This window comes from Temnothorax longispinosus, chromosome 2 (genome assembly GCF_030848805.1).
Source record: "Temnothorax longispinosus isolate EJ_2023e chromosome 2, Tlon_JGU_v1, whole genome shotgun sequence".
In the NCBI taxonomy this organism is placed as follows: domain Eukaryota; kingdom Metazoa; phylum Arthropoda; class Insecta; order Hymenoptera; family Formicidae; genus Temnothorax; species Temnothorax longispinosus.
This window is the reverse complement of record NC_092359.1, coordinates 14,961,130-14,977,882: the sequence shown is the minus strand read 5'-3', so window position 1 is coordinate 14,977,882 and position 16,753 is coordinate 14,961,130. Positions and strand designations below refer to the sequence as shown.

General features: G+C 36.9%; 1 protein-coding gene and 1 long non-coding RNA gene across 2 annotated transcripts; one reads left to right on the top strand and one right to left on the bottom strand.

Moving 5' to 3' along the window:
• Positions 1–5,978: 5,978 nt before the first annotated feature.
• On the bottom strand, positions 5,979–7,905 carry LOC139807982 (uncharacterized). Its single transcript, XR_011730770.1, has 3 exons — positions 7,517–7,905; positions 6,200–6,292; positions 5,979–6,113 (listed from the first exon to the last, which is right to left on the bottom strand). It is a non-coding gene; the product is annotated as an uncharacterized lncRNA (long non-coding RNA).
• A 391-nt stretch (positions 7,906–8,296) lies between these two features.
• Positions 8,297–10,484, top strand: LOC139825332 (uncharacterized). The gene is given in 3 exon segments (XM_071797982.1): positions 8,297–8,443; positions 8,446–8,619; positions 10,212–10,484. Coding segments are annotated over 3 exon segments (594 nt in total).
• Positions 10,485–16,753: the final 6,269 nt, after the last annotated feature.

Sequence of the window (16,753 nt, the reverse complement as noted above, 5' to 3'; positions counted from 1 at the left end):
GAAATACTACACGCTATTGTTTCAATGTATAGAATATCTGAAAATCATGGAATATCAATATTTTAGAAATTAAATATATATGATCTATACGTTCCTAAGTTATACATGTATAAATAAATAGTTTACAATTAATACGGAAATGCAAAAACAACAATTTTTATTCTATATAATTTAGGTATTCTATATATTAAGCGAAAAGCTAATGTTTTTATGGAGTTAAATTAAATCTTTCGAGAACGCAATATAATATAAAAAATTGAGAATTATAAAAAATTGTTATCAGTCACAACAGTTTTATCGAAAATTATGTATATATTTGAATATATTAAAAAATTTAATCGTAAAATGTTATAATCTTTAAATGCCCTATAAAGATGTAATTTATTTAACTTAATTGTTTTTGGGCAAAGCGCAACACACTATACTTACAGATTATTAACAATTATATTTTTCTAATTGCTTAAAATTCTGATCTGATAAGATGCTTCCTCTCTCCCTCTGTCTCTTTTTCTAGCTCTTGCTCTGTTAAATATGAAAATATTTTCCAATAATCTCTTGAAAAACTAATATAGATATTCTCATAATTTATATTCACATGCTTATATTCGCTTCACATTACAGCACCCTTTCCGACAAGCCGCTAGATAAATAGACTTTGTCTCCATAAAACAAACATTTGTACACGGATTTAACCGTGAAATCTGAGAGCGATGAACTCAATGCAATTTACCGTTAATTGCCGCAAGCCTCGCTCGACGAGCTTGATAATTCCGGCTTAAATGTTTTAACGTATGATAGTACCCACTCAGCTTGACGACAAATCAGAAATTAAAGCTTCAGACATTTTTGGTAAATTTATTATGTTCGTTACGACGAACACTGAGCGTAGAGATGTATCGCGGCTCGATTGAAACATTCGTTAAGGATTCAATGGCACGGAAGCGTGAATGCAATTAACTGCACGCCATGCAATCAAATGTAGAAACAGAATTAACCGGTGTATATGAGCCGGGACAAGGAAATACAGCAGGGAAGAAAAGAGCATAATTATGCATTGTTATTTTAACTAAAAATATAAAGGACTTATAAAACCGTATTAACAAGTAACAAAAGAAATACATTCTTTTATTTACATATCTTTATTTACTACGAAATAACGCTTGCGTTGTAGCAATAGAAAATTAAAGTATTAGTTAAATCATTCAGCTTATATCTGCTAAAGGTACAGGCTTTATGGAAAATTTTAATGCAATGCTGTTTAAAAATTTAATCGATAGAAAAGAATCAGAAGATAATCTTTTCCTTAAAATCATGTTTTATCCAACAACGATTAAAAATTGTTAATAATTAGTACTAGAAAATAAAAAATACACACACGATCAATGGAGCTCATTGAAACGATAAAAATATAAGCTTACATACTTCCGAGGCACATTACTTGCTCTTTTTTTTCTTATTTCTGACAATTAATACATTTCCGGAAATATACATCGGAGAGAATGGAAAGCGGAGATTACCGAAGCGGAGATTACCAATCGATTTGTTAGAATCTCCGGATAGTTCCAAGTATAGAATGGCCGGGGAATGGGAGAAGCTCATTTATTTTAATTATACATATGCTCGTTAATGTATCTTACAGAAGTAGAGGCGAACGGAGATTATCGAGCTATCGACACTTCGGATACACGCCCGATATCTTGTGTGAACAAAATATAGACAGTAAAACGGAAAGAATTAGTCTGAATTACACCCACATACACACACTGTAAATAAAAGATAAAGAACGAAGAAAACTGAACGAAATATATTGACGTAAACTGCTGTAATGGTAACAGATTAGGGAGCCACAAAGTTTCCCATAAATCTCACGTATACACACATACGGACACACACATTTAATATACTATATAATTTCCTTCTCAGTTTTGTTACTCGCATAAATGCGATTCATATAGTAAGTACATAGATATAATGTATACATGTAATGCGTATATTGGGTTAAATAAAAAATTCTTTCTTATTTCAAAAATAATTTTCGATAGATGTTAAGTATGTGATTATGTTATTAATAAAAACAGAATAACAAAAAGCTACAAAAGCTGAAAAATTCCAGAAAGTAGTCAAGAAAAACGATCACACACAATGCACGCACACAACCCTGTAATAAAGGTTTTTTTTAATTTACATATTAAAGTTATCTATGAAGTAATTTTTCGAAACAAGAGGACTTTTAATTTAACTTTTAATATGTGTGTGTGTGTGTGTATGTGTGCGTGCATGCATATGTGTGAATATATAGTAATGCATTAAGTATTTATGTATGTAAGTCTCTAATATCGAAAAAAATATTTTTGTACAAAATATTGTGAGAGAGTAGTACAATAGTATAATGTAGTATAATATATAATAATTTAATAATATAATATAATTTACTAATATAATATAATTTTATGTAATTTACTATAGAAAAAAATAAAACAAATTTAATTCCGTAATATTGTAGTATTTATTTCTAAAAGGATTACATAATTATTTAGTTTAAAATATATAATCCATATAAATTAGTATAGCCATATAGAGTACATTGTTTTTAAAATATTTAAAGTGCATTCTATATACAAAATTTTGTTCTTTATACTATAATGTGAGATTATTATCAATGTTATAAAAGGCATTAAAATAAAGATGTAAAAAGTAAGATGTAAGAAGTCCATGTAACTACAGAGTTTAACGGAAGCTCGGTAAATGTGGTACTTTAGATCATGGATGAACTTAAAAGTCTTCGTGGTCAGCGACCTGTCTTTCCGCAACAACTATTTGCTGTTTTATAGCGGATCCCAGCGTCTCGACGAACGAGCGTCTCGTGTCTCAAATTCGTCGATTGCTAGACGGAAGTAAGTTTCAAAACTCGGGACGCTTTAATCGCAAAACGTTCTAACGTTTTTCTCGCGCGTAACAGTGAAGTTGCAAAAACTCCTTACACTGTGAAACAGTTTCTGAGGAAAATCTTGAAGCGCAAACTTTTCACCAAAACTGCCCGTGCACCACTGCCCTGCCGAAACTCTATCCCCGATTTTTCAGATCACTTTAAAACGACCAAAAAAGGGGAGAGTAAGTAAGCGAGAGCCAACAAAAGTAAGTTTGAAATCGATTATTGTATTCACAAGATATATTGCTATTAACAATATAACAAATTTGTAACATATCTTGTTTTTTATACCCAGCATTTTACATTTCTGTCGGATTTCATATTTTTTCCGGAAAGATCATTTTTTTGCGACTATTGTTTGCGTTGTAATCGCTCTGGATGGAACGATATGCAAAATTAACAGAAAAAATGCGCAATATTAGAAAGGTAAAGTTCGAAATCCTATAATATACACAACAATAAATTAAAATGTTTTAATATTATGTTTGTTTTATAATTAAAACACAAAGCGGCACACTAAATATTTTACAATAAATAGTAATTTGTATTAAAAGTACAGAAAATTTAAAGAATCCTTTCATTGATTGGTATATTTAATCTAACAGATAATCATCCTGAAGCAGCCAGGTGGTGAAAACGATGCATAACGATACGCTACCGCGAAATAATATGCAAATCAACTAGCAGGCTGACGCTCGCAATGCATTAGAACACTGCGGAAATTACTGATGAAAATTCTGCTTGAAACCTATCTAATTAATAATTACAGCATGATTGGATTGTCGCAAAAATCCCAAAAATATCGGTCGCGGCATAATTCGTCTTAACAATTAAAATTATATACAAGTATTGTAGACTTTTAATTTCTAACAGCAAACATTGTTTCTTTAATATTAAAAGAATCGCCGTTTTACCTCGCGAGATGATAACGCATAGCCAGTCAGATATTCGCAAAATGTATTACAATTCCGAGAGATTGTATATATTATACAATGAGATTTGAATTACAAAACGGGGCATGATTATTAGGCATGAAGAGATACGGATTCTGAAAGCGTGCGATAGACCAATTGTACGTGGGCGTGCAGTGCCGCGGAATCGATTTGTGCGACGACAACATGATCTATTCGTTACAGCGCGACCTCCGGCTTCTAGATTCGCCCGAGTTCTAGACTCTCGAGTAATTGTCAAGTAATTATCCTCGAATAATTGGCGCTTAATAATCTGGCACCGTTTGTCGTCTAAATTGCCGCGTGCTTCATCGTAAAGTCGTAAGTCGTAATATGGTAATTGAATTAATTCAGTGTTAAGTTTATTCTTTATCAATGATTATTGGCAAAGAAACGTTCAATATGCAATGAGTACTTACTATTCAAAAATATCTTAATGACAAGAGTATAAATATATTGATAATTATGTCAAGGAGACAAATTATTGCTGTAAGACATAAATTTTCTCAAAATTCGAAAATTTTATGAAGAACGCATTCGTAATCCACGTCCAAGCAAGAATAGCTATTTTTCAGTAAAAAAAATTAATGCATAATTTTTGCAATAATATCAAAACTTAACCAATATCGTTATACATACCGTTTTATTTTAAATTCTCTTTTATTGAATTCATTTTTTATTTATACTTTAATAAAATATCATGATTGTTTCGACCATTCCTGATAATTTTGAAATATAATTTCAGAATTTATTTTGGAACATGTATAGAAATTTAACATAAGATCGTTCTATTGGATTTAGTTAAATCTTTTATACATTTTCCGCTTCGGAGAAATATCGAGAAATAAGGTATTTGTATTATTCCTCGAAAGATCTGCACGGTGAATGTGTAATCGAGCACTTGGGAACTCTCCTAAAATCCTATGGCATGCCCGGCCCGGGCTTCACAGTGAAACATCGTGGTTAGTGAATGAGACGGAGGACGTTCCGGGGTTCTGCATCGCATTTCTTTCCGAATGCCCGCGCGGTACACTCGAAAAAGATGTGGCGTTTAAAACGTCGGACATTTTCGAGAGCAAAGTGCTCCAATGGCGTAGTAGCGAAACGTTCCCGCGGCTACTTCTGTGCTTTGACGAGAAATCGTTTCCAACATTGCGTTACTTTCACGCCAAGACGCCTCGTTGCGAGTCGGTTTATTGTCGCACCCCCTGTTCCGCGTCGTGGTGAATATACTTTGCGGGATATCAGACTCGGGAAAATGCTCGGGAAACGTTAAGTAGAACGACTCAGCCTCGCCGATCCTACGCTGCTACCGCGCTGCTCCCTAATTTCTGGGACGCGCGAGCCGCCTTCTTCTGTAAGTTATGTGTTCACGGACTCGCGCTCTTACCTTCTGCACGGTGTGAAGGCATGTAAACGCCCACTGCGAAGTGTTTTCCATTTCGCCGGTCTCGAGAGAGTGAGCACGGGCATTAAAGTCGGATGTATTAACGGGCGATTACTTGTAGATCATGCCGTTGTTGCCGACTAATTGAAATTCTCTACATAAAGTTACCTGCGTTGCTACCTACATGCGAAAAGTATGAAAATTACATTCTCAGCGACCATAAAGTCTTTTGCAATTTATATTTTAATATTTATATGTACACACAACAATGTATAATTTGAAACACTTGGAAGAAAAGTCATTAAAAAGGATGACTCTATATTCCTTTATTATTCCCAATATTAATAAAACTGTGTAATTATAACAAATATGATCCTTTCCTCAAGTTGCCAACTCTGAGAATGTATAAATTATCTAAATTTCTAAATGTATAACAGAAAATGTACTTGGGAAGAGAAAAATTGGTTAGTTTTATTTTAATTTACACATTTAGCAAAATTTCTAAATGCGAGGATCTAATGCATTTATCGTTAGTTAAATTGGCTAATACGGGGGAGCGTATGTAAAGCGGTTTGGGCGATAGGCTCAAGTTAAAGCGCGTGTAATCGGTAATGGAAATAGCTATAATGCACGTTATTAATAAAACTAATACCAGGTTTCACCGACGCGACATACATAACGAGCCATCCCATACAGGATTGCGACGTGATTCGCGTACTCTATCGGCTTAAGGATTAACTCGTTTCAGCATACCAATACCTGGGCATCAAGAGACCTGAAAATTCGTGCATAGCGCCAATAACGCATCGATGGTGCATGAATTTCCTGATACACCGGACTACCGGACCTGTGGATTAAACCGCAGGCTAACCATTGAAATGTCTACGATAAAATATTGTTCTTTCGTGAACGAATAATTTAAAGTTTACAAACCAAATCGATTCTTTAAAGCCGGAACGTGACGTTGATATCTATTTTATCATTTTTCCTTCACCGTCTCTTTTAAAGACAAATTATATCTGTTTTCTTAAAAAAGGAAATAGGCATTAATACGAATATTTACCATAATGTAATTATTTGCTTATCATAAAAATTACTTTTTTCTTGATATGATATCTCTGAATGTATACACCAAAGAATTTTTCTTGCAACAATATTATTAGCAGATACTAAAATTATTTTTATTGTGTATAATAAAACACAGGCCCACAAAAAAAAGTATATTGTTCTGGGGTTGAGACCACATTACTCCTATGTATTTTGACCCGCTGAACACGAATGAACACTGAATCTGCAATAAAAAATAGAGGTCGCCCAGTGGATTTCAGAGATAACCTCAAAAAACCGTAAAAGACTATTGCTGGATGCTGAAAAGAGAAACACAACAAAAAGGCAAAAAGCGACATAGAAATCCTTTACATTAATAGGTCGTTTGATGACAAACGCATACGCAAGCGTAAACCAATTTAGTTCTCGTTCATAAGATCACCTTTATTTAAGTCCTCATGCAGGTTTTCAGTCACTAAATTCCCTTACAGTATAAAATCTTCTGATCATCAAACTGGACTTACAGACGATAACTGTGCGAGTATTGCCAAATTTTCCCGCTCTCAGAGGTATAACCATCTTCAGATTCGCCTTCAGCCTGCTGTTGTCTTCAGTTTTTCTTATAGTCTAAACATCAGGAAAGACTGACACAAGTGTGTTTGTGCGTTTACCAATAAAATTCTGGTTGGTCTTGACCTGAGACAAATCATATTCTTTTTTTTAAGCCTTATTTTTACTACTACAAAACGTGGTTTTTTACGGTTTTTTGAGGTTATCTCTGAAATCCACTGGGCGACCCCTATTTTTTATTGCAGATTCGTGTTCAGCGGGTCAAAATACATAGGAGTAATGTGGTCTCAACCCCAGAACAATATACTTTTTTTTGTGGGCCTGTGTAATTTATCTGCACACAATTTATTTGTGAGCAACTGCGCTTAAAATTTTGCAAATAACGAGATGACTTTTACATTATATTTTGCGTAATTAAAAGAAGTTTTTACGCGGAAATATATAGACAATGCGCAAATATATAGGCATCAACTAATTCGAAAGAATTGGTGAAACCAAAACTTGGACATACACATCCGGAAATCAATACCGAAAGAACATCTGCGATTTTCAGGAACATTTAATTGGGAATTAGGTGGCACGGTCAATAAACGTGCCGCACCACGTATACAGATGAGTGGAACTCTTGCTTACCGTTACATATATATGTCATGCACGAATGCGACTGCCCTTGTGTGACGGTGTGACAAAGTGTTTTCGGGCGGGAAAGTTTCCTCGAACTTTCGCTGAGGAAGCGTCAGGATGGAGAACACGGGACATGGATATACGACATGACTGCCAGCTCATTCCGCACCTCACCGATGTGTCCGCGGACAAGTTCGAATTAGCAAGTGCGCCAACTTGCGGAATGCCGATTGGTGGTCGTTCGCTCCACTGCACGCCTTATTCCCAAGAGAGGAAGAGATCGTTGCACCCGTGGAGGTATTCACGCTCGCGCAGAATTCACGTTGGTCACGTCGAAAGAACAGGCTGCAATGCTCTCCCTCCCAAGAACAGGAAACTTCATCTCCAATGCATATGAATCTTCCTGATAAAGAAAAACACGAATTGTGAATCGAATCTTATTACTGCATGACATCTTATAAAAATGGCGAAAATTTCTGTAGCTAAAGAGTAATTCGATTTTATTCATCAATATGCTCAAAGAGCTTTAAAAAGCAGAAACTCCGAAATAATGCATATATTTCCAATCGCAAAATGTCGACGCTATAAAAAAGTTATATTTTTGACACACGAAATATCGCTTGCGGCAACATTAAATACCTTATACGTACCGTAAAATACCTTATCGATGTATTAGGATGTACGTACAAAGACGACGAACGGTCATGCATAACGGAATATGGAAAAATCATAATTCATGGTCAAAGTACAGCGGTATTCATATTACGGCACGTGAATCGGACTGTCGGTATGCGAGCGCATCTTACACGGAATTTGATGCAGGTATGCCGAGCAGAGGACGATCGTGTGACGCCAGTGGTACCCTAAAGCTGTTGTCGAATCGACATAAAGGGGCCTTGCTATCATGATCCCCTTCAGCTGCCAAATCCTGAGGACGATCCCATCCCATCTACGAGAGTCTCGACACTCGAGGCTGTCTCGCGGCCATGAAAGCCATTGTAAATGGGACACTCTATTCCTCGATTGCGCTAATCGCCCGTTCTCTTCGTCTTGCAGATACGTACCCAATATTCGACGCAATAAACACGCGGACAGTTCAATACGAACGTTCGGTGCGATCAACACGGCTTCTGGTTAATTCCCTTCCACACCTTGATAATTCCTTCTCTCCGAAGACCTTAAGTCTTTAATGGAGTAATTATCTCTCCGCTGTACATAAACGCAAATCAGACATTAGTGTCTAAAGCTTTGTAACGTGGACAATAAAATTTGGTCACCCAAATTTACAATTGCGTAAGGACGTTTTACAGTTGACAAACTCAATTTTATGAAAATAACAATTGATTGGTAAGGCACAGAGTCTCCTATGTTATAAATTACATAAATATTAGGTTTCCGAACACACTAATCCGTGGATAAAAGGATCCAGAGTTTTAGTAGATAATGCAAGAGAAGTTTAAAATGTATACGGATGTGGCATTCTTCTTAATTCGTATGCTCGTTGTATTTACATTTTTACGCAACGCTCATGATTAATCTGACTTGCGAGCGTTCGCCATTTCACAACGTGTAAAAAGCAGCGTGCACCGCATTTCCAGTTCTCATCCTTCGCGGCTCGTTTCATCTCGCTGAAATTTAATTTCGCTTTTGGTACCCTTTGGGTAAAGTTCCCGAACGCGATCTTGATGATATTAACCTGATACGGTTAATTTAACGCACGACGCCGCGCGTTGCCGTTATTTTAGCCATCTGTAAAAAGCTAGATAATTAGATCAACCTTATCCTTTCTCAGGCCTTACGACTCTCCTTTACCATACTTATTTAGACTTATTTATACTTATTTACCATCTTTTACCATACATTACTTTTGACTGAAATAATCATGGAACGATGTCTAATAAATATATAGAGAGAAAATTGTCATTTCCTTTATGGCGCGCTTAGAAACAAAATGTAATAAAATGTTTCCGACAAATAAATAAGAGACTTGATAGATTGACGTATCGTAACAATTCATGTTTTTACAAGAGAAACTACGTTGCCGCGGAGATTGTGAAACGGTAAGAAAGACAATATACAGCGCTGGTGCGAAGAAAGAAATAACAAAACAAAGGAAAAGACAAAGCGATGGGGTATATTAAAGAAAAAAATGACAAAAGAGAAGTACAACAGAACGGAGAAGTGAGTCTGGCGGATGGAAGTTACAGGATGAAAAGAGAAACTGAATAAGACAGATTGCAAAACAAAGGATATTGCATCACATCTTGATGATGAGCGCGCATCCTCTCTCTCTCTCTCTCTCTCTCTCTCTCTCTCTCTCTCTCTCTCTCTCTCTCTCTCTCTCTCTCTCTCTCTCTCTCTCTCTCTCTCTCTCTCTCTCTCTCTCTCTCTCTCGAAGCCAGAGATGAAATATTCCTAAATCTTCGAATTAGCGAACTTGGTTAAAAATATACGATTATTTTTATCACGCGGAGGAATAAATGTAGCAATAATTTCAAATATTGTGAAATATAGATCAGAACATATCAGGAGATAAGAAAAATAAATGAGAACTCAAAGCAAAAATAATAAATATCAACCAAGAGAGAGATAAAGAAAGAAAGAAAGGAAAAGATAGAAAAGGGCTTTACTAAAAGATTTCGTACCATTGTTCCGTATTTTTGTCACTATAATACGTTGATACGACGTATGTATGTAATACATACATACGTCACGTACAGCGATACGCGTAAAACATTTGCTCTCTCGCGTACTTCAAGTTGGCGTGGCCGCGCTGTCGACGTTCGATTTTACTGCCGCGAGAAATGCAGCGGCGCTCGATCGGATTCGATGGAGTCCGCATTGCCCGGATAGCTCCCACGGCTGTCCGGATTTTGGGAATGCCGCCGGACCTAATCTCTGGCAGATCGAGCGAGCGCGGGCTCCGGTAGCGCGCACGCGAGACCGTCCGCGAATCAAATCAATCGGTGACAAATAGACTGAGCGAGCGAAACGATCGAGCCCCCTCTCGTCTTCGGCGGTATAACGTTGCCATCGAGTCGTTGCGCTCGATCGCCGAACTTGATGGAATTTGATGGAGATTTTGCGCCGTAAACGAGGAGCGATTCCCGCAAAACTCAATCTCGCTGCTTACACTCGTTTCGGGAGAGTGCGTCGAGCCAGCTGTACCATTCGGGCACGTGATTCGGAAAATAGATTTGAATAACCGATTCGCGCGTTAATCCACCCTTTTTAATCGAATGGTAGAAATGTCGTTTCTACCCTCGATTAATTGTAATCGCCGCGCAATCTCCCTTTTCCAAAATGTAACCAGACATTCTGTGTCCGACACTTCATTCTATTCGCTTCATCTATTCCGTGTGCAAATTCATTTTCGTATGAAACCTTTTAATTTGTCCTTGGATATATGTATATGTAATGAAATAAATTTTTATACGTTTTATTTTTTCGTGATATGTATATCAGGTTAAAGAATAATCGGTGATCGATTGATGGCTTTTGATATTTGACATCGATACGCAACAACAATGCAACATCAATTTTAATGCTACGTTATTACGCTTATCGCTTACGTAATCCATACGAATATCCATCTATAATTCTCGGGCAAATATAAAACAAATATCCATAACAAACTAACAATTACTGACAGATATTCGATGAAAAAATTTTAATCCCTCAAAAATAAAAGTGCTCTAGAACAGCAAGATTGAATGAACTCATAATTCCCCGATTGTTATAATTCGAATATCGTGAAATCTCTTGACGACGCTTCGGATAATCGATCACCCAGTTAGATAGATGATACACTTAACAAGGGATTCGACTCTCGAGGATAGTTGTGGGCGATAAATAAGGGGTTGGAGATACACAAATGTCGATAACACGCCGCCGACAAAATACCGTCGAACTCCTTTCGCGGAAAAACTCCGTTGCCCAATCGACGCCAATCCGTAAAATAAAGCACTGAGTGTGATGACTGAATACGGAATCGCGTAGCGCCCGTAAATCGCTTCGTTCTTCTTCGACGTGCCGTGCCGAAACGCTGGAAAGAAATCCTCGGGACGGCGATTTCGCCGTTTTATTTCCAACGTGATAAAAATCACATCGAAGACGAGACATTTAATCGCGCGACGATCACTCGCCTTAACGCCAGCGACATCGATTGCGCAATTGTCGAAACCTCGGTCTCTATAACGGTGTGGCGCCTTCGACCAGATTTACTTCGGAATCAAGCTTCCGCGCGCCCGCGCCAGACGATTTTCCATCCTCGCGAGCAGGATGGCGCGTGACGTATTCGGAAATAGATGAGACTTTGTAGGAATTGAACGATGCGCCGATTCGAGAGAACGCGCCGCGCCGGGGCCCGCGGGGCGACGTATGCTAACAACTGCGATTCAAACTCGCGTCATCGATTTCCAGCGGAATAAGGTGGAGAGACCGTGTGGGGCGATCGTGCACACAGTGTGTTGTGCGAGAACCCGCGTATGAATTTTGCAAACAGCCATCTCTCTGTGTGAAAGGTCGCGAGATGCATCGCGATAAAAGAACGGCACGGTCGAAGGCTCAATGCGATTCTGTCAACACGGACGATACGCAAAATATAAACCGCGCAAAACACAATGACGCAAGTGAAACGTACGTAATAGCGGGAGAGCATGCGGCTATTGCATTTCTTGCTGCGCGCAAGCAAACAGAAATTTGTAAACGTTCAAATATTTTTTTCGGATAACGATGGAATTGCGGAAAATATCAATCCGGAGTAAAATGAAGTTTCTGTATAATTATACGAGGTATTTATATCTGACGTGTATCCTTTGTATATCTCTAGCGTTTGTATTACGTTAAAGAAATTAAGGTATAAGCAGCGCACGTTCTTAAAGTCGATAGAATTCTCATATACACGGAGACTACGACTATTGTATAAACGAATATCCGCACCGATTCGAATCGCTGATATTCGATAGCGCAAGATGGGAATATCTGGATATCTGATATATATTCCGTGTTCCATCCGACTATCGTCTCGAATCGCTACACGGCACGGCACGGCACGGCACGGCACGGCACGAGGAAAGGAAAATCGTCTCGTTGCTGCGATTCTTACGCGAGCTTATCGGAGACATTGTACCTCGATGAGAAACACGTGTTCCTCTGAAGGGCGACTCTAAGCAATTCCGCCAGATCAGCATTTAATGAAATAATACCGGGCTTTACTGTATAGCTTTACCGCGAACAATTGAACAATGTGTCGCAACTCCTTTCGTTTGATCCTGTGACACCACAGGTACACGACGCCGCGACGGTGTTAGATAACCGCGCGCGCAATGGAAAAAGCATAACGCAGACTCAATTTAAACTGTCACATACGCCAGCAAGAAACGCGCCGCAACGAAGAGAGATATCACGCAGATCCCGGGAGGATTTATTTCGTTGCATCCAGCGCTTCGCGTCCACCCGCCATCGCTAAAAGTGACAAGATTTCAACCCCTTGTTCTTTTTGACATTTTCATCCCTTTTATCTCTTTGCGCCTTTCCCTCGCATGCCGCGCACCCCACGCCGTTATGGAGAGTTTCTCTGTGAATCCGCAAACGAATGACCTGCTCATAAATATCGACGTCCACGCGTATCGCTGGATAATTCATAGGAAATGACTAGAATGGAAATCAACGATTTATATACACGGAATGACAATATCCTTCACAAAATAGGATAATTATCAAAATAGCATTTAATCCTAATTGAATATAATAATTCTCATTTCTATTATACACGGAAAGAACGGTTTTGCTATAGTATCTAAAAATTTATCTATAAATACAATAATTATAGTAGGTCGCTAAAGTATGATGATAATACTGTAAAAAATTTTGACATTTTAGCAATCAGTTTGAGTGTTCTACAAAATTATTTTCAGATCTGTATTTAGCTAAATTTTTAGATATCTTTAGCAAAACCGCGTTCTTTCCGTGTAGATAGTTACATTTTGCATATTCGTGTCTTTTCTTTTGAAACGTGTGACTTTACTGAAGAACAGAATTACATTCTTTTCGATTTTTATCCGCTTAATATCGGCGGTAAACGTCGCGCCAAGAAACTCGGGAAATCACTTGACAGAGAGTTTTCCGGGCGTTATTTATTTTTAAACCACGGCACGGCGCGGCGTACCTATTTAAACTTTCTGCAACCTTCGGAAGGATAATCCACGATCTTCTAAAGGGCGAGCTCTGACGAAATTTTCCGCGTCGAATTCAATAATGGTGAATTTACGCGTGACGCCGGCGTGGCAGCTAGCGCGCGAACTTTTCTACACAGGCACAATTTCCTGCGATCGCAAAGTTCTTTCGGTCTTTCCACCTTCGTTACTGTATCAGCCCCGCGGCACAGGCACTTTCAGCGTGCCGCCGCGCCGCGCCCGCGCCCGCGCCGCGGCATAAAACGATGTGCTTTATGCACCGTCCGGCACATTACCGGCTTAACGTCCCCGGGGAAAATCTTTCCGCGGTCATGAAGAAAATTTCGACACGCGTCAGGCGAAAAAAAAGGGCGCGTCACGTTCGTAACGTAACGGAAAACATTTTTTCGACGTTCCACGAAATTTTCTCTATCGGATCGAGAGAAAAATATCAGCACGAAAAACGATGCGGAGTGTTCATCGAATAATAAGATATCTTCGGACAAAGAATGTTATATATTTTTAAAGAAAAAAATTATGTTTCTTGCAAAATATAAATTATTTGGAGCTCTGTTATCTGGTATTTGGGTGATTATCAAAATTCTGGTCACTTTTGACATGGCAAACTTTTTTAAGAAAATTATTTCATTTTTATTATTTTTTTATATGTAATAGTTTATTGTCCTAGTAATGTTTTCTCAAAGCAGCTACGCTACAAAGTTGTTTGTATATAACTTTTATTATATGCGATAAGTTGCTGGTGACGATGGAATACGTTTACAGTATTCTCTTTGTTTCTTTTTTTGTTCTTCGTTCTTTTTTTATTAATGTGTGTAGTTTTCTTATTTTGTTTAGAAACCTCGATAGAATACCTTTAAAGATGGCTAGAATAGCAATGAATTGAAATTATTTAATTTTAACTGTATATTTCAATAATCAATATGTATTATGTAATAAAATATATGAATTGTAGAATTGCTTTTTAAATGCGCTTGTACTAAATGCAACGATATGTGTATTTCTTATTTTGCCCATTTTTTGGACCTCGAATTTCAAACTTTTTTTATAGCAAATAGTACTATTAGATGAAACATTAATCCCAATAAAATTTCAAGATGAGCATAGGCACGGTTCCGAAGATACAAAGGGGTGAAAGTGATGATTTCCAGTCGGGGTGTATTACATATAAAGAAGAATGCGTGGCTGAAGTTCACGTATTATTGAGGGTATTTTCTGTCGAATGGATCATCTACGATTCATTGTTCAGAGAATGAACGATCTACTATTCACTGCTATTTCATTTATGGGGGGAGGGGTGCTTTATAAAGCACCCTGAAAATACGTTTTCTATTAATCACAGATGGAGTCCTTTTTTTAAACGATATGTGTTTCACTTCGTTACATATATTTTATTCCTTGGTATGGACACTTGAAGAGTTTCGTGTACTTTCATGGATGATGAGAAACCATCACTTTCACCCCTTCATATCTCCGGAAACGTGCCTGTGCTCATCTTAAAATTTCTTTAGGATTAATGTCTTAATAGTACTATTTGGCATAAAAAAAGTTTGAAATTCGAGGTCCAAAAAATAGGCAAAAAAACAGGTCTTTTTGCCATGCATCACTCTTTTGGCGATAGAGTTAACCACTGATAAAGTTTAAAAAAAAATTTAATTTTACCTTATATAACTACAAAGCACAATAATCTGCACATTTTTTATAGAATTTACGCGGTTATTACAGTAAAATTTTTGCGCAGACATCGTTTATATTAATAATTTAGCGTATTTACCAGAAATATATGGGAGATAGAGTTTACACAAAGTCTACGTTACCTAAAACAATATTGAATGCTGGATCAGAATTCTGAATCAGAATGACCATGCACTTTGTTCTGCAATAATGCGAAGTATTCTTTTGGTCCAAAGAAGAATACAAATGAAGAGTACAAATGAAGAATATGGAAGATCGATCTCGCTCATTGATGAATTATATAAAATGAGTAACTCCTTCATTATTCGCGAAAAGTACTAATACGACTTGATGCTTTGATGGCAGCAACTGCCAATTAAAAATGATTATTAAATCAAAGTATTTTTTCTAAAAGAAAATAATCTAGTACTAAATATTTAGTTTTCTTTAAATGTTATATATTTATCTATATTCTATTGTATCTAAGTATTTGTATCGATACTCGAACTAGTTTTCAAACTAGTATATACTGATAATGAGAAGCCGATGGAGTTTACTTTTGTACTACATTAGTGCGCTTTCCGCTGAGAAACATGTGAAAATATTCACTAAGGAGTATAGAAGCCTTTCAACAAGATCATTGAATTAATATAATAAAAAATTTCTACTAAATCTATATGCATCGCCATGAATCGAAGACCCAAAAGTGACCAGAATTATTGGAATTACCCATTTGTGTGTAAGATTATAAGTTTAATCTTGAATTTTGGATTCTGATAAATTCTATCGTGCATTTCTAGCGCACACAATTCTATTTTCAATAACATTTTGTAGATAAAATTAGCCAGTTAAACGAAATATCCTATTGAATTTCATTACTTAAATATTAGATGCAATAACAGTCGCACACGTCTGTTGGTGGATAAATTCACCAGAACTGTGAGTCAAACCTTCTTCACATTTAAGGAGTATTATTACTGACAGATATTCAGTAAACGATCTATCAAATGATACGCGACAGCCTGTATGATGGATCGCTATACTTTGTACATGGTACATTCTACCTTACTTCAACTTACAGTATTAAATATACGAAATAGAGCACGTGACAGATCGTCTGACAGTTTTTTGAGCATGTAAAAGCGTTACCTTCAACTATATGCATACGAAATATCAAGCGACTCAACAGGACGCTACAGAAAATAATGCATTGTGATGTTATTTATTATTTAAACAAACTTTGCCTTTTACACGTTACCAACAAGAAATATAACTTATTTATTGACAAAGAAATCAACTGTAAATTGTTTATTATTTTGCAATAATTAATTGTAAAAATACATAAATCAGACAGTTTATAAAACATCGACGTGATACT